The 18,646-nt window shown below is 44.6% G+C and overlaps 1 protein-coding gene across 1 annotated transcript in view; it reads right to left on the bottom strand.

Annotated features, from left to right (window-relative positions):
* LOC132892402 (phytanoyl-CoA hydroxylase-interacting protein) overlaps positions 1-18,646 on the bottom strand; it is a 37,526-nt gene that overhangs the window by 2,360 nt on the left and 16,520 nt on the right. The window contains exons 3-5 of the mRNA XM_060930663.1: positions 8,904-9,038; positions 8,731-8,770; positions 6,010-6,127 (exon numbers count right to left, since the gene is read on the bottom strand). Of these exons, the coding sequence (XP_060786646.1) occupies positions 6,010-6,127; positions 8,731-8,770; positions 8,904-9,038 (293 nt within the window). The remainder of the gene's footprint in view (positions 1-6,009; positions 6,128-8,730; positions 8,771-8,903; positions 9,039-18,646) is intronic.

The following is an 18,646-nucleotide window of genomic DNA, read 5'->3' as shown; positions in this document are numbered from 1 at the left end:
TCTTACCTGTGATGAAGTGGGCGCTGCAAACCCACACATTTTTGATGGTGCTTTCATCCCAGTCTACACGTTCGATGGCTTGTAGCCATAGACGTCAGCGATTTTTTTGGAATGGGTGAGATCCTGCTGGAATTCTGTACATTTTAACCCCATCACTGCTACAATTCTGACACCCGACAACACAACAACTGTTAGGGTTTTGCTGGGATTCGAACCTGGTTCGTTGGTGTGATAATCCAGCAAACCCCCACTAGGCCACCAGGGGGATGACTCAAATGCAGAGGCGTGAGGCGGAAGTAGAAAAAGAATCAAAAGGTTTATTTAAACTATATACACTATATACAGGGCAAAACAAAAGACAAAAAAAAACCAAAGAGTATAATCCAAAAGAAAAGCAAAGTGCAAAAATTCAAAAGCTAAGAAGATCAAAAAACACAGTACAAAGGAAACTGGAGATAAACATAACAGCACAAAGACTCCGAGGACTGAACTCAGGGGTATAAATAGACAAACTAATTAAGGACACAGGTGAAGATAATTAGGCAATTAACACAAACACAAAACACAGGAACAGTGGCGGCCTCTAGAGGCCAAAATAAACACGACATGAAAAGGAAATAACAGCGGCCTCTAGAGGCCAAAACAGTCCTAGTCCTAACAGGACCCCCCCCTCTAGGAGCGTCTCCTGACGTTCCCAGGGCGATCCGGATGGGCCGAATGGAAGTCCCGACATAGTTCTTTATCAAGGACATCCCGAGCAGGAACCCAGCAGCGCTCCTCAGGACCATAGCCCTCCCAGTCCACCAGATATTGCAACCCGCCGCGGACCCGGCGGGAGTCAAGCAGGCGATTCACAGTGAACACAGTCTGCCCCTGGAAGATGCGGGGGGGTGGGGGGTTCCTAGGGGCAGGGGCATACGTAGACGTCAGTACGGGCCGTAACAGGGAAACATGGAAAGTGGGGTTGATCCTCAGAGTCCGGGGCAACTGGAGCCGGTAGGAGACAGGGTTCACCCTGCGCACCACCTTGAAGGGGCCAATGTAGCGAGGAGCAAGCTTGCGGTTCTCCACCCGCAGTGGAAGGTCCTTAGTGGACAGCCAAACACGCTGCCCAGGGCGGAAAGCGTATGCAGGTCTTCTATGGCGGTTGGCCTGAGTCTGGTTGGTTCTGGAGGTCTGTATGAGGGTCTTCCTGACCTTGCTCCAGGTCTTGCGACACCGTCTCACATATTGGTTGACCGAGGGCACCCCCGCGTCCTCCTCCTGGTCCGGGAACAGAGGTGGCTGGAACCCGAATTGGCACTGGAATGGCGACAGCTTGGTGGCCGATGACTGCAGGGTGTTGTGGGCGTACTCCGCCCATGGCAGCCAGGTGCTCCACGATGTCGGGTTATCCATAGCCAGGCCTCGCAGGGTGGTTTCCAGGTCCTGGTTGAGCCTCTCCGTCTGACCATTGGACTGTGGGTGAAACCCAGAGGAGAGGCTGGCAGTGGCTCCGATGACCTTGCAGAACCCGTGCCACACTCGGGAGGAGAACTGGGGCCCTCGGTCTGAGACGATGTCCTGTGGAAGACCAAAGACTCGGAAGACATGATTAAACAAAAGTTTCGCAGTTTCAAGAGCAGAGGGGAGTTTGCACAGTGGTATGAAGCGGCAGGCCTTGGAGAATCTGTCAACTAAGACCAAAATGACCGTGTTACCTTGTGACTCAGGGAGACCCGTGATAAAGTCGACTGCCACGTGGGACCAGGGACGCCGGGGAATGGTCAGAGGATGCAGGAGACCCTGGGGACGCTGTCGTGGGTTCTTGGTTCTGGTGCAAACCTCACAGGACAGGACAAATGACCTTACTTCCTTCTCCATGTTAGGCCACCAGAAGCGTCTTTTCAGGAAGTCCAGGGTCCTCCGAGCTCCCGGGTGGGCGGTGAGAGGGGAAGAGTGACCCCACTGGAGAACCTTGGCCCGGGCTTGATGTGGGACGTACAAGAGGCCTGGTGGCCCCGTCCCAGGACCGGGGTCCTGGCATTGGGCTCGTCGGACAGCCTCCTCAATACCCCAGCGGACAGGGGCCACAATCCGGGACACAGGGATAATAGGCCCGACTTCATTCTCCCTGTTAGTGGCAGAGAACAGTCTGGACAGTGTGTCAGGTTTGGTGTTCTTGGAGCCGGGGCGGTATGAGAGGGTGAAGTCAAACCGACTGAAAAACAGGGCCCACCTAGCCTGTCGAGGGTTCAGTCTCTTGGCTTGCTGGAGGTACTCCAGGTTCTTGTGGTCAGTCCAAACCAGGAATGGATGTTGTGCTCCCTCCAGCCAGTGCCTCCACTCCTCAAGGGCCAGTTTGACCGCTAGCAGTTCTCGATCCCCCACATCGTACCGGGACTCAGCAGGACTCAGGCGGTGGGAGAAGTAAGCGCAGGGGTGCAGCTTTCCTTCCGAACGTTGAGAGAGCACCGCGCCGACACCACTGTCCGAGGCGTCCACCTCCACGATGAATGGTTGGGAGGTGTCCGGGAGAACCAGAATGGGTGCCGTGCAGAAGCGGTCCTTGAGGTCTTTGAACGCCTTTTCTGCCTGAGGAGACCAGCCATAAGATCCACCTGTCCCTTTGGTGAGGTCTGACATGGGTGCTGCCACAGAACTGAAGTTCCTGATGAACTTGCGGTAGAAGTTAGCGAATCCTAAGAACCGCTGAACCTCCTTAACGGACTTGGGAGTAGGCCAATCCCGGACGGCCAGGGTCTTGGCAGGGTCCATTTGGAGTTGGCCTGTCCGTACAATAAATCCCAGAAAGGAGACCTCGGGAACATGAAATTCGCATTTCTGGGCCTTGGCGAACAGATTGTTCTGTAGCAGCCTCTGGAGAACCTGGCGGACATGGTGGCGGTGCTCCTGCACGGTCTTGGAAAAGATAAGGATGTCATCGAGGTAGACAAAAACGTATAGGTTAATCATGTCCCTTAAGACGTCGTTGATTAGGGCCTGAAAAACAGCTGGTGCGTTGGTGAGTCCGAAGGGCATCACCTGGTATTCGTAGTGCCCAGACGGGGTGTTAAAGGCAGTCTTCCACTCGTCTCCCTGTCGGATACGGATGAGGTGGTATGCGTTCCGTAGGTCCAACTTGGTGAAGACGGTGGCGCCTTGGAGCAGGTCGAAAGCAGTGGACATCAGCGGAAGAGGATATCGGTTGCGCACAGTAATCTTGTTCAGGCCCCTGTAGTCAATACATGGTCGAAGCCCCCCATCCTTCTTGCCGACAAAGAAGAAGCCGGCACCAGCAGGTGAGGTGGAGGGTCGAATGAACCCAGAGACCAGGGCGTCTTTGAGGTATTCCTCCATAGCCTTGCGTTCTGGCTGAGAGAGGGAAAACAGTCTGCCACGAGGAGGGGTAGTCCCAGGGAGCAAGTCGATGGCACAGTCGTAGGCCCGGTGCGGAGGAAGAACGGCGGCCCTGCTCTTGCTGAATACCTCCTTGAGATCCCAGTACTCTGTGGGAACTTGAGATAACTCGGTGAGATCAGGGGGCTCGGCAGGAGACACAGGAGAGCTAGAGAGCAGACAAGAGGCATGGCATGCAGGGCCCCATTCCACAACCTGGCTTGTTACCCAGTCTATGCGAGGGTTGTGGCGAGTAAGCCAAGGAAGGCCTAGAATAACTGGGAACTCAGGTGAAGGAATCAGGTGCAGGGATATTTCTTCCTTGTGACCTTGAGACTGGAGGAAAACTGGAGAAGTAACTTGGGTGACTCTTCCATCACCTAACGCTTGGCCATCGAGGGCAGACACAGACAGTGGGACTTCAAGAGGTGCAGTCGGAATATTGATGCTTTGGGCGAAGTGAATATCCATAAAGTTCCCAGCCGCCCCTGAGTCTATCAAAGCTTGACAAGAGTGGACAGACTCACCCCAGGAGATGGAGACCGGGATGTAGATTCCTTGGCCAGGGAGTCCGGGAGAGAGGGTAGGCCCCGTCACAACCCTCCCTCGGCTGGACGGGGCGGTCCTTTTCCCAAGAGTTCGGGACATGATGCTCGGAAGTGACCAGGCTTGCCACAGTAGATGCAGCACTTGTCCCTCCTTCTGCGCTCCCTCTCAGATGCGGAGAGGCGAGTACGACCCACTTGCATGGGTTCTGGACAGTCACTGAAGGAGGTAGACGGTCTCCAGGTAGAGGTAGGGAGGCTGGGGGGGCTCAAGGCTTGGTGGCGTTCTCTCATCCTGTTGTCCAGACGAATAGCATGTGAGATGAGGGTTTCGAGGTCACTTGGGCATCCAATAGAGGCCAGACCGTCCTTGATGGGGTCAGACAGACCATGGTGGAAGGCTGACACCAGGGCAGTCTCGTTCCATCCACTTACTGCTGCGAGTGTTCGGAACGAGATGGCGTAATCTGCGACGCTTCCTCCTTGCCGGATGGACATGAGCTTTCGGGCTGCGTCGGTACTGATGTCTGCCTGATCGAAGACCTGAAGCATCTCTTCAGAAAACAGCTGGAAATCAAAGCACTCAGGTCCCTGTCTTTGCCAGATAGCAGTAGCCCAGGCTCGCGCCTTACCAGCTAATAAGGTTATCACAAAGGCAATCTTGCGGCGATCCGTAGTGTAGGTGGTAGGCTGAAGCTCAAAGGTGAGTTGACACTGGGTAAGGAACTCTCGGCACTCACTGTGCTTGCCGTCATACCTCTGTGGTGCAGGAAGGCTGGGTTCGCGAGGTGAAGAAGGCAGCATTGCAGGAGGCACTGGAGCAGGAGTGGGAGCTGGATCAGGAGCAGGAACTGGATCAGGAGCAGGAGATGCAGGCAGAGATGTCAGCTGTGCCAGGGTTTTCCCAAAGCAGTTCCTCGTGGCGAGCGAGGGCCTCACGTTGGCTGGTGAGTGTACGTCCATGAGCGTCCATGGTCGCTCCGAAGCGTGTCAAAGCTGCCATAATTCCCTGAAGGTTGGCCGGGTAGACAGTTGAAGCAGCCTCTGCTGAGTCGGTCATGACGGAGTCTTTCTGTTAGGGTTTTGCTGGGATTCGAACCTGGTTCGTTGGTGTGATAATCCAGCAAACCCCCACTAGGCCACCAGGGGGATGACTCAAATGCAGAGGCGTGAGGCGGAAGTAGAAAAAGAATCAAAAGGTTTATTTAAACTATATACACTATATACAGGGCAAAACAAAAGACAAAAAAAAAACCAAAGAGTATAATCCAAAAGAAAAGCAAAGTGCAAAAATTCAAAAGCTAAGAAGATAAAAAAACACAGTACAAAGGAAACTGGAGATAAACATAACAGCACAAAGACTCCGTGACAAGAGGACTGAACTCAGGGGTATAAATAGACAAACTAATTAAGGACACAGGTGAAGATAATTAGGCAATTAACACAAACACAAAACACAGGAACAGTGGCGGCCTCTAGAGGCCAAAATAAACACGACATGAAAAGGAAATAACAGCGGCCTCTAGAGGCCAAAACAGTCCTAGTCCTAACAACAACTAGGCATTTCTGAGTCTTTTTTGGGTCCAGGCTGCGCGCGCAATTTCCGCTTACGTATGAATGACGTTTACTGCGAAGGGGTCTATAAAATTCATCAAATTAAAGATTGTCATTAAGTGGTAGAGAGACCATCACACTGAATACTCTGTGTCTCAATTAAGATTTGTGGCTTTAAGTATCATAGACTGGCTACATGGGAATACTGGGACTCGTGGTGTTTCAAAGGAAACTTGTGTGATGCACGTTAGCAAAAAAAAAAACATGATATTAACGATAATACCATGATTTCTTTTTACAATCTTTTATTTCCCCAGCCGCCAGCTCTAACAGGGAGGATGAAGGCTAACATGATGTGCTTCCTCCTCGACACATGAAGCCAGCTAGCCAGCCGCATTTGTTCCTCTGAGTGTATCGAGTGCTGTCTGCCCTCTTCCACATACATTATTCAAATGTGTGATTTCAGGCAGATTTTTTTTTTTTTGGATGATTGGAGAGAAAGAAAAAGGTAAAATGATGAACTGATACCAACCTGACATAGTGGAAGTATTCGGGGTGCTGGTTGCGGTAAAACACAGAGAAGCGCAGCAGCCTTCCCGCTACACCCCGAGCTTTATCCAGGAGCTGCTGCAGATGATCTACAGCGTAATCTACAGCACAGAAATACGATCACACAACTCCAAATGCAGCCAGTCTGCAGCCACGACATGTTCGGTGTCTGTAGCTTATTTAGTCTCGCACACCGCTGCTGTTAACGTGTAAGCGAAGCTGAGAGCTACACATCACTTTCTTTCCTTATTTCTTACCTAGATTAGCCTTCTAGCTCAGGGTTAAGAACCAAAATCGGACAATAAACATCACTAATCATTACTTGTCTACACATAGAATATAATTATATCAATTACAGGAGATCTGTTCTAACATTTAGCAAGCAGGAAGTGGAGAGTTCCTACTCAGTAAAGTTTGAGAAGTAGAGTACAAATATGTAAAGTAAAACTCTGCCCTCTTTTCCTCATTATTCCTTTATTTCAGTATTGCTGTAAGAAGGTAGAGATTGTGTCCCAGTCTGATACCAGGGAAATGATCAGGTTTCGTTTTTTTACATTAGCTACAGTAGTGCTTGAAATTTTGTGAACCCTTTAGAATTTTCTATATTTCTGCATAAATATGACCAAAAACATCATCAGATTTTCACACAAGTCCTAAAAGTAGATAAAGAGAACCCAGTTAAACAAATGAGACAAAAATATTATACTTGGTCATTTATTTATTGAGGAAAATGATCCACTATTACATATCTGTGAGTGGCAAAAGTATGTGAACCTTTGCTTTCAGTATCTGGTGTGACCCCCTTGTGCAGCAATAACTGCAACTAAACATTTGCGGTAACTGTTGATCAGTCCTGCACACCGGCTTGGAGGAATTTTAGCCCGTTCCTCCGTACAGAACAGCTTCAACTCTGGGATGTTGGTGGGCTTCCTCACATGAACTGCTCGCTTCAGGTCCTTCCACAACATTTCCATTGGATTAAGGTCAGGACTTTGACTTGGCCATTCCAGAACATTAACTTTATTCTTCTTTAACCATTCTTTGCTAGAACGACTTGTGTGCTTAGGGTCGTTGTCTTGCTGCATGACCCACCTTCTCTTGAGATTCAGTTCATGGACAGATGTCCTGACATTTTCCTTTAGAATTCGCTGGTATAATTCAGAATTCATTGTTCCATCAATGATGGCAAGCCGTCCTGGCCCAGATGCAGCAAAACAGGCCCAAACCATGATACTGCCACCAACATGTTTCACAGATGGGATAAGGTTCTTATGCTGGAATGTACTGTTTTCCTTTCTCCAAACATAGTGCTTCTCATTTAAACCAAAAAGTTCTATTTTGGTCTCATCTGTCCACAAAACATTTTTCCAGTAGCCTTCTGGCTTGTCCACGTGATCTTTAGCAAACTGCAGATGAGCAGCAATGTTCTTTTCGGAGAGCAGTGGCTTTCTCCTTGCAACCCTGCCATGCACACCATTGTTGTTCAGTGTTCTCCTGATGGTGGACTCATGAACATTAACATTAGCCAATGTGAGAGAGGCCTTCAGTTGCTTAGAAGTTACCCTGGGGTCCTTTGTGACCTCGCCGACTATTACATGCCTTGCTCTTGGAATGATCTTTGTTGGTCGACCACTCCTGGGGAGGGTAACAATGGTCTTGAATTTCCTCCATTTGTACACAATCTGTCTGACTGTGGATTGGTGGAGTCCAAACTCTTTTGAGATGGTTTTGTAACCTTTTCCAGCCTGATGAGCATCAACAACGCTTTTTCTGAGGTCCTCAGAAATCTCCTTTGTTCGTGGCATGATACACTTCCACAAACATGTGTTGTGAAGATCAGACTTTGATAGATCCCTGTTCTTTAAATAAAACAGGGTGCCCACTCACACCTGATTATCATCCCATTGATTGAAAACACCTGACTCTAATTTCACCTTCAAATTAACTGCTAATCCTAGAGGTTCACATACTTTTGCCACTCACAGATATGTAATATTGGATCATTTTCCTCAATAAATAAATGACCAAGTATAATATTTTTGTCTCATTTGTTTAACTGGGTTCTCTTTATCTACTTTTAGGACTTGTGTGAAAATCTGATGATGTTTTAGGTCATATTTATGCAGAAATATAGAAAATTCTAAAGGGTTCACAAACTTTCAAGCACCACTGTACCTCCTAAAAAGAAAAAAAAGCTTATTTATACACTTTTTTTCCCCCCAGTGATGTCATATTGACAAGAAATCCAATGTAGAAAGAGTGGAGACGTCGGTACAAATGCTGGACTCAAAATCCCAGACTCGGCTCAGCTAGTTGGAGATCTATAAAATGATTATTACGATGGCGCTAACGGTGGTGTGCCGAGTTTCCGAAAAGCATCGTAGCACAAGGATCATTGTTAAATGGTAGAGCGAGCAGCACAATGAACATTCTGTCTCCTAATTAAGATGCTCTTAGCGTTAAGGGGCTTTTGGGAAACCCAGTCCTGTTTGAGCAGAGTGTACAGGTCAGGAGGTGAGAGAGCTGGAAAGACTAAAGGACTAAAGCGCCGCTGCATCGCTCTCTTTAGGTAGAGATGAAGCACTGGTTAAATCTCTCTACACCACGATCAGAACGGCATTGTGGGTAATGTATGAAACTAATAAACAACGTGAAAATAGAGTGTTACAGAATAAAACTTGGGTGCTGTTGTGATGATTCTTACCTCCAGTACAGAATTCCACCACCTGACTCCACTCAGACACCTGTAATAATAATAATAATAATAATAATAATAATAATAATAATAAAATTATACTGGTTATAAGAATTAGGCGTAAACAAGGTTGCTGGACAGATTCACTGAAGAGGACAGGAATGAAAGGATATGGAGCGGACCTGGTAGTCTCCATCAGGCTGGCGGATGGCGGTCTGTACGGCCACACAGTACTCGGTACGAGGGCTCAGGAACCAGTGACCTCTCACGGCCATCGGCAGCGGCACCGCCTTCGCCACCAGCTTAGTGGGAACATCCTGTGAAATCAAAACAACGCAATCTCTACAGGGTTAATGTCACTAACAGCTAGAAGACACTTTCTACACAGCTAGAAGGCACTTTGTAGACTGCTAGTGTACACTTTGTAGACTGGTAATAGACACTTCGTAGAGACATCTAGAAAACACTTCATAGATAGCAAGTAGACACTTCATAGATTAGTAGTAGACACTTTGTGGACAGCTAGTATACACTATACACTTCATAGAGACATCTAGAAGACACTTAATAGACAGCAAGTAGACACTTCATAGACTGGTAGAAGACACTTCGTAGAGACATCTAGTAGACACTTCATAGACTGGTAGTAGACACTTTGTGGACAGCTAGTATACACTAGTATACACTATACACTTCATAGAGACATCTAGAAGACACTTAATAGACAGCAAGTAGACACTTCATAGACTGGTAGAAGACACTTAATAGACTGGTAGTAGACACTTCATAGACTGGTAGTAGACACCTTATAGACTGGTAGTAGGCACTTTGAAGACAACTAGTAGACACTTTGTAGACTGGTAGTAGACACTTTGTAGACTGGCAGTAGACACTTCATAGACTGGTGGTAGACATTTTGAAGACAACTAGTAGACACTTTGTAGACTGGTAGTAGACACTTCATAGACAGCTAGTATACACTTTGTAGACTGGTAGTAGACACTTCGTAGAGACATCTAGTAGACACTTCATAGATAGCAAGTAGACACTCTGTAGACTGTAGACTGGTAATATACACTTTGTAGACTGGTAGTAGACACTTTGAAGACAACTAGTAGACACTTCGTAGACTGGTAGTAGACACTTCATAGACAGCTAGTATACACTTTGTAGACTGGTAGTAGACACTTCGTAGAGACATCTAGTAGACACTTCATAGATAGCAAGTAGACAGTTCATAGACTGGTAGTAGACACTTTGTAGACTGGTAGTAGACACTTTGAAGACAACTAGTAGACACTTCATAGATAGCAAGTAGACACTTCGTAGACAGCTAGTATACACTTTGTGGACTGGCAGTAGACACTTCGTAGACTGGTGGTAGACATTTTGAAGACAACTAGTAGACACTTTGTAGACTGGTAGTAGACACTTTGAAGACAACTAGTAGACACTTCATAGATAGCAAGTAGACACTTTGTAGACTGTAGACTGGTAATATACACTTTGTAGACTGGTAGTAGACACTTTGAAGACAACTAGTAGACACTTCATAGACAGCTAGTATACACTTTGTAGACTGGTAGTAGACACTTCATAGAAACATCTAGCAGACACTTCATAGATAGCAAGTAGACACTTCATAGACTGGTAGTAGACACTTTGTAGACTGGTAGTAGACACTTTGAAGACAACTAGTAGACACTTCATAGATAGCAAGCAGACACTTCGTAGATAGCTAGTATACACTTTGTGGACTGGTAGTAGATACTTCGTAGACTGGTGGTAGACATTTTGAAGACAACTAGTAGACACTTCGTAGACTGGTAGTAGACACTTTGAAGACAACTAATAGACACTTCATAGATAGCAAGTAGACACTTTGTAGACTGTAGACTGGTAGTATACACTTTGTAGACTGGTAGTAGACACTTTGAAGACAACTAGTAGACACTTCGTAGACTGGTAGTAGACACTTCATAGACAACTAGTATACACTTTGTAGACTGGTAGTAGACACTTCGTAGAGACATCTAGTAGACACTTCATAGATAGCAAGTAGACAGTTCATAGACTGGTAGTAGACACTTTGTAGACTGGTAGTAGACACTTTGAAGACAACTAGTAGACACTTCATAGGTAGCAAGTAGACACTTTGTAGACTGTAGTAGATACTTCATAGACTGCTAGTATACACTTCGTAGACTGGTGGTAGACACTTTGAAGACAACTAGTAGACACTTCATAGATAGCAAGTAGACACTTCATAGACTGGTAGTAGACACTTCATAGACAGCTAGTATACACTTTGTAGACTGGTAGTAGACATTTCATAGATAGCAAGTAGACACTTCAAAGACTGGTAGTAGATACTTTGTAGACTGGTCGTAGACACTTTGAAGACAACTAGTAGACACTTCATAGACAGCTAGTATACACTTTGTAGACTGGTAGTAGACACTTTGAAGACAATTAGTAGACACTTCATAGATAGCAAGTAGACACTTTGTAGACTGTAGTAGACACTTCATAGACTGCTAGTATACACTTCATAGACTGCTAGTATACACTTCATAGACTGGTGGTAGACACTTTGAAGACAACTAGTAGACACTTCATAGATAGCAAGTAGACACTTCATAGACAGCTAGTATACCCTTTGTAGACTGGTAGTAGACACTTTGTAGCCTGGTCGTAGACACTTTGAAGACAACTAGTAGACACTTCATAGATAGCAAGTATACACTTCGTAGACTGGTAGTAGACACTTTGAAGACAATTAGTAGACACTTCATAGATAGCAAGTAGACACTTTGTAGACTGTAGTAGACACTTCTTAGAAAGCTAGTATACACTTTGTAGACTGGTAGTAGACATTTCGTAGACAGAAGATGTATTGTAGACAGCTAGTAGACACTTTGTACAGTAGACTGGTACAAAACACTTCGGCGACAGCTAGTAGATGACCTCATCCACTATTTCACAGACTTGATGCTTTACAGCAAAACACTGATGTCACACACATCTTTACCATTATAGGATACAGTTGAGTACAGAAGTTTGTGGCCACTGTGGTTTTTGAATGTAAAAATGGAAATTATAGCTCTATTTAACAATTTCATCTCCCAATATGTAGAATTTAAGAAGTTAAAAATAAAAGGTGGGTGTATAATAATCCGAAAAATAATCTTCCAACAAGCACACCGAGGGAATGTGTGATTATAGCTGCTTTAACATAAGAGAAAACACGAAATAACTTATTGTTTCGATAGTAACAGCTCTGTCAGATGGATTTCTACAGCGAATGCTCCACATAAACTCTTAAAAAAATAACATGCAATCAGTGATATGGTGACGTTTTCTCAAAGTAAGGAAATGTTTATTTAACGTTCATGGAATGAGTCTTTAGTGTCGCTGGTTTGTAGCAGTCAGACTTGAAGTTGTAACTTTTTCTGACATCTTCAGGACTGAGGAGGTACACGCTACGGTTTTTCTGCAACGTGACAAGCTGCACTTTCCCAGAAATGTAGAGCGAAAGTGGGAATGAAACTGACTTGTTTCGTGGACATTCCATAACATTAAGGCCCACTTTACACGGGGACGGTCTGAAACAAAAACGCAAAAGTCCGTTTTCGTTCTCACTTTTTTCCGCGTCTACACGACCGTTTTCAAGGAGGAAATCTGCGTCTATACGGTGACGCAGAAATGTGTGGAATTCAATTGGATGTGCATGCCAGGCGGCTAGGTGGTGCTGTGAAAGACCTCCGCTATGTCTGCACGCATGCGCAACGTCTTCCGTCTTGTCTGATCTGCACATCTGCGCCGCGAAAACTTTGACTACTCTGGCTATGGTAAGTAAGAAAGTAAGTAAAAAAGTAAGAGTGTACTATACCCGCCTCTGTTCATTAACGGTATATGTGCAGATTCGGTATAGATATTCGAAGGACTCCTGGACGTTTATTAAAGCTGCCAGAGCAGCTTGAAGGTCTGTTGGATTGATGTAATCAGACATGCTCTTACTTTTTTACTTACTTTCTTACTTCCCGGGCTGGCATGTACAGTATATGACATATGTATGACGTAAACGCGTACCTGACGTGAGCAGATCCGAGCAGAGTTTGGCGTATTGGGTAGTTTAGACGGATATGCAACGGGGGCTGTTTTTAACTTATCCACTCTGGAAGGCGTTTTCAATTTTTTCCGTTTTTCAGCCTCGGAAACGCCGTCCCGATGTAGACGAAAGGCACTTCCGATAAAATATTTAGTCGTTTTTACCCGACAGCATCCTCGTGTAAACGGGCCCTAAATGTACACTACCGTTCAAAAGTTTGGGGTCACTTTGAAATGTCCTTATTTTTGAAAGAAAAGCACTGTTCTTTTCAATGAAGATCACTTTAGACTAATCAGAAATCCACTCTATACATTGCTAATGTGGTAAATGACTATTCTAGCTGCAAATGTCTGGTTTTTGGTGCAATATCTCCATAGGTGTATAGAGGCCCATTTCCAGCAACTCTCACTCCAGTGTTCTAATGGTACAATGTGTTTGCTCATTGCCTCAGAAGGCTAATGGATGATTAGAAAACCCTTGTACAATCATGTTAGCACAGCTGAAAACAGTTTAGCTCTTTAGAGAAGCTATAAAACTGACCTTCCTTTGAGCAGATTGAATTTCTGGAGCGTCACATTTGTGGGGTCGATTAAATGCTCAAAATGGCCAGAAAAATCTCATCTCATCTCATTATCTCTAGCCGCTTTATCCTTCTACAGGGTCGCAGGCAAGCTGGAGCCTATCCCAGCTGACTACGGGCGAAAGGCGGGGTACACCCTGGACAAGTCGCCAGGTCATCACAGGGCTGACACATAGACACAGACAACCATTCACACCTACGGTCAATTTAGAGTCACCAGTTAACCTAACCTGCATGTCTTTGGACTGTGGGGGAAACCGGAGCACCCGGAGGAAACCCACACGGACACGGGGAGAACATGCAAACTCCACACAGAAAGGCCCTCGCCGGCCACGGGGCTCGAACCCAGGACCTTCTTGCTGTGAGGCAACAGCGCTAACCACTACACCACCGTGCCGCCGGCCAGAAAAATGTCTTGACTATATTTTCTATTCATTTTACAACTTATGGTGGGAAATAAAAGTGTGACTTTTCATGGAAAACACAAAATTGTCTGGGTGACCCCAAACTTTTGAACGGTAGTGTAACTATAAATGGATAAAAAGTATGATGTGCCATTCTTTAGTATATAGTTGTAATGGTTGGAAAATTGCTGTGAGATTAGAGGAATAAATCATTTCAAGATACACTCTGGGGTGGTAACAGGAAATTCGCTTCATCACACCACCCTAGGGTTAATGATTTTCCTCTAACCGCACACCTCTCTGTGTTTTATTCCTTACTGTAGGTTTATTCTCCTGGCTTACATATAATATGTCCTGCACAGATTTTTGAACGAATGCTTTTATGTAAGCTATTTTGCATTTTTTTTAAAAATCACACAAGATCACATAATAATCACAGAAATTATTTAAATATATCTCATAAATGGCCCTAATATTGGTCTGACATCAACACTTGGACTCAGATTTACTTGTATTTATTAAACCCTCCATGCAAACGGATTTAATTCTGCTGCTGCTGCCACATTTAAAGCGTCTGACATCCGTGAATTCGTTTGCGCATTGTTGTTGGGGAAATAAATATTCTTCCTACATATCAGGACTCTATCAAAACTAATTAGTTTTGTTGTGAAGTCTTGGTCCTTTGACAAGCGAAACCAATTATAGGAAACACAAAGGCGCATAACCATAGCAACCCTGTCCTTCACTCGAGAGTAAAACGAAGGCCACAGTGGAGACGAGGGTGATTAAAAAGACATTTAGCAGCGATTTTCTGCATCTGACCAACAAAGAGCATCATAATACGGTCACCAGGGAAAACTGTGGATCATGAATGACTCGGGCTTTTTCACGACAACATAAAAGCGGCCAGCGTTGAGGGCGTCCATATTGGGTTCGAGATCCAAAACACTCAACATGTTATTTATTCATTTATTCATTTATTTCCCACACATTTTATTGATAAGGGGGCGGCACGGTGGTGTAGTGGTTAGCGCTGTCGCCTCACAGCAAGAAGGTCCGGGTTCGAGCCCCGTGGCCGGCGAGTGCGGAGTTTGCATGTTCTCCCCGTGTCCGCGTGGGTTTCCTCCGGGTGCTCCGGTTTCCCCCACAGTCCAAAGACATGCAGGTTAGGTTAACTGGTGACTCTAAATTGACCGTAGGTGTGAATGTGAGTGTGAATGGTTGTCTGTGTCTATGTGTCAGCCCTGTGATGACCTGGCGACTTGTCCAGGGTGTACCCCGCCTTTCGCCCGTAGTCAGCTGGGATAGGCTCCAGCTTGCCTGCGACCCTGCAGAACAGGATAAAGCGGCTACAGATAATGAGATGAATGAGGTGAGATTTTATTGACAAGTTAAATGTTTATTTCAGCTGGCTGCTTTGTGAGCGCTCCAGCATGGTGGCCTTTCGCCGCTCGCCGGGTTTTTTGGTTATTGAAGAGGAAGTGAGTGTGTGATGAGTCACTGGCTCACGACACTTTTCATGACGAGGCCTTTGAGTTTCTAGATGAGAAGCAACCAGAAAAGCGACACACACACACGTGTCTGATAAGCTCATCTCCAAACCTCCTGTGCCTTCATGTTAATTCTAGCTTCCTTTCTCTCTCTCTCTCTCTCTCTCTCTCTCTCTCAGAATATCAGAGATGAAACACTGGAAAATGATATTGATCGGCTCATAATGTTCCTGTGATGTCTCAGATGGAACAGAAGAAAAAGCAAATCGTTGTAGATAATCGTTCTGAGAAAGTGTTATTTATTTATTTATTTATTTTAAAGGAAGTAAGATCGATTTTAGTCTTAGGTTCCTTTCTCCTTTGCATAATAACAAAGAAAAATCGATAACTGTCGATATTCTTCTAAAGGAGTCTCCGGTGTCAGCACTTCCTAACACTCAGACGTAAAGCGCTTCAGGACGGATGAGATCGCATTCTGTAGTTTCTTAGAAATATTCAAGAAGAACCGGACTCAAAATGAGAACCCGTCTTCATCTGTGTGGCACTGAATCATTACTCTCGGGTTACTGTAGCCCTGTTCTAAGTGTGTTAACAAGAACTTGAGTAGTAGGAACTATGAGCATCGTTAGAGATTTAACTTAATGTCTGTCATATCTGAATGAAGATATTCTTTGTGTCCGAAATCACTCACTCGTTCACTACTCCCTACTCACTATATAGGGAATTACTATATAGAGGACTATATACTGAGCTCATTGGTAAAATGAAAAAAAAAAAACGCTTTCGGACACTACTCCATCGTGCTGGTATTTACGTTATTACTGTCGCACAATTAAAACGTGTCAGATCAGTCGGCTAGTGGGTTTTCAAAATAATAAATGCATGCGTATACAGTATTTTTGTGATAAATCCATATTATACTGAGTGTATTTCTAACATTAATAAATACAAAGTACCTGCATCTTTCAGTTCTTTTTAAATCAAGGCTGAATGCTTTCTTCTTTGCCGCTGCCTTTTATTAAATCAAATTTGAGACTTTTGATTTGATTTCTTTCAGTGCGACTGCAATGCATGATGGGATATATTGCTCTGGTTAGTGACCATTGTTGTACACTACTTTTCGTGATACATTGTGGGATACTTTGAGTGCACTATATAGGGTGTAAATAATCCTCACTAAGGTTTCGGACAGCACTACAAAATGGCGTCCTCACTATATAGAGCCCTATGTAGCCTTTCTGTGTGGAGTTTGCATGTTCTCCCCGTGTCCACGTGGGTTTCCTCTGGGTGCTCCGGTTTCCCCCACAGTCCAAAGACATGCAGGTTAGGTTAACTGGTGACTCTAAATTGAGTGTAGGTGTGAATGTGAGTGTGAATGGTTGTCTGTGTCTATGTGTCAGCCCTGTGATGACCTGGCGACTTGTCCAGGGTGTACCCCGCCTTTCGCCCGTAGTCAGCTGGGATAGGCTCCAGCTTGCCTGCGACCCTGCAGAACAGGATAAAGCGGCTACAGATAATGAGATGAATGAGGTGAGATTTTATTGACAAGTTAAATGTTTATTTCAGCTGGCTGCTTTGTGAGCGCTCCAGCATGGTGGCCTTTCGCCGCTCGCCGGGTTTTTTGGTTATTGAAGAGGAAGTGAGTGTGTGATGAGTCACTGGCTCATGACACTTTTCATGACGAGGCCTTTGAGTTTCTAGATGAGAAGCAACCAGAAAAGCGACACACACACACATGTGTCTGATAAGCTCATCTCCAAACCTCCTGTGCCTTCATGTTAATTCTAGCTTCCTTTCTCTCTCTCTCTCTCTCTCTCTCTCTCTCTCTCTCTCTCTCTCAGAATATCAGAGATGAAACACTGGAAAATGATATTGATCGGCTCATAATGTTCCTGTGATGTCTCAGATGGAACAGAAGAAAAAGCAAATCGTTGTAGATAATCGTTCTGAGAAAGTGTTATTTATTTATTTATTTATTTATTTTAAAGGAAGTAAGATTGATTTTAGTCTTAGGTTCCTTTCTCCTTTGCATAATAACAAAGAAAAATCGATAACTGTCGATATTCTTCTAAAGGAGTCTCCGGTGTCAGCACTTCCTAACACTCAGACGTAAAGCGCTTCAGGACGGATGAGATCGCATTCTGTAGTTTCTTAGAAATATTCAAGAAGAACCGGACTCAAAATGAGAACCCGTCTTCATCTGTGTGGCACTGAATCATTACTCTCGGGTTACTGTAGCCCTGTTCTAAGTGTGTTAACAAGAACTTGAGTAGTAGGAACTATGAGCATCGTTAGAGATTTAACTTAATGTCTGTCATATCTGAATGAAGATATTCTTTGTGTCCGAAATCGCTCACTCGTTCACTACTCCCTACTCACTATATAGGGAATTACTATATAGAGGACTATATACTGAGCTCATTGGTAAAATGAAAAAAAAAAAAACCCTTTTGGACACTACTCCATCGTGCTGGTATTTACGTTATTACTGTCGCACAATTAAAACGTGTCAGATCAGTCAGCTAGTGGGTTTTCAAAATAATAAATGCATGCGTATACAGTATTTTTGTGATAAATCCATATTATACTGAGTGTATTTCTAACATTAATAAATACAAAGTACCTGCATCTTTCAGTTCTTTTTAAATCAAGGCTGAATGCTTTCTTCTTTGCTGCTGCCTTTTATTAAATCAAATTTGAGACTTTTGATTTGATTGCTTTCAGCGCAACCACAATGCATGATGGGATATATTGCTCTGGTTAGTGACCATTGTTGTACACTACTTTTTGTGATACATTGTGGGATACTTTGAGTGCACTATATAGGGTGTAAATAATCCTCACTAAGGTTTCGGACAGCACTACAAAATGGCGTCCTCACTATATAGAGCCCTATATCATACATGTCAACCTTTGGTCAATCAAACCTGTATAACCAACCTCCAAAATCCGTATTTCCCTTATAAAATCCGTATAAGATGCAAATTAAAATAATTTACCTAAAATTTGAATGATAATTAACAATGATATATCCCAGTTACTTTTTATTCAATATTAATAACAATAAACCTTCAGAATGAATACAAAGCTCCAATGTTCGACAAAAACACAAAGTGTCACAAAAACACAAAATGTTCTGAATTGTACTCCATGACAGCTTTTTTAGCACTCTGCACCAATACCTCACGAGGCTGCACGTCACAGCAAGTGTCTGTGTTGATCTTGCCGGAGTGCCCATTCAGAATCTTTTCAGTCGCTAGTGAAAGTCGCTCAGGTGGAAATACGCGTTTCAGACAAAATGTTACTTCCCGGTTGGCGGGATTCTCGCAATGCGGTGTGC

Source organism: Neoarius graeffei, chromosome 10 (genome assembly GCF_027579695.1).
Source record: "Neoarius graeffei isolate fNeoGra1 chromosome 10, fNeoGra1.pri, whole genome shotgun sequence".
NCBI lineage: Eukaryota > Metazoa > Chordata > Actinopteri > Siluriformes > Ariidae > Neoarius > Neoarius graeffei.
This window is presented reverse-complemented; position numbering and strand designations above follow the sequence as displayed.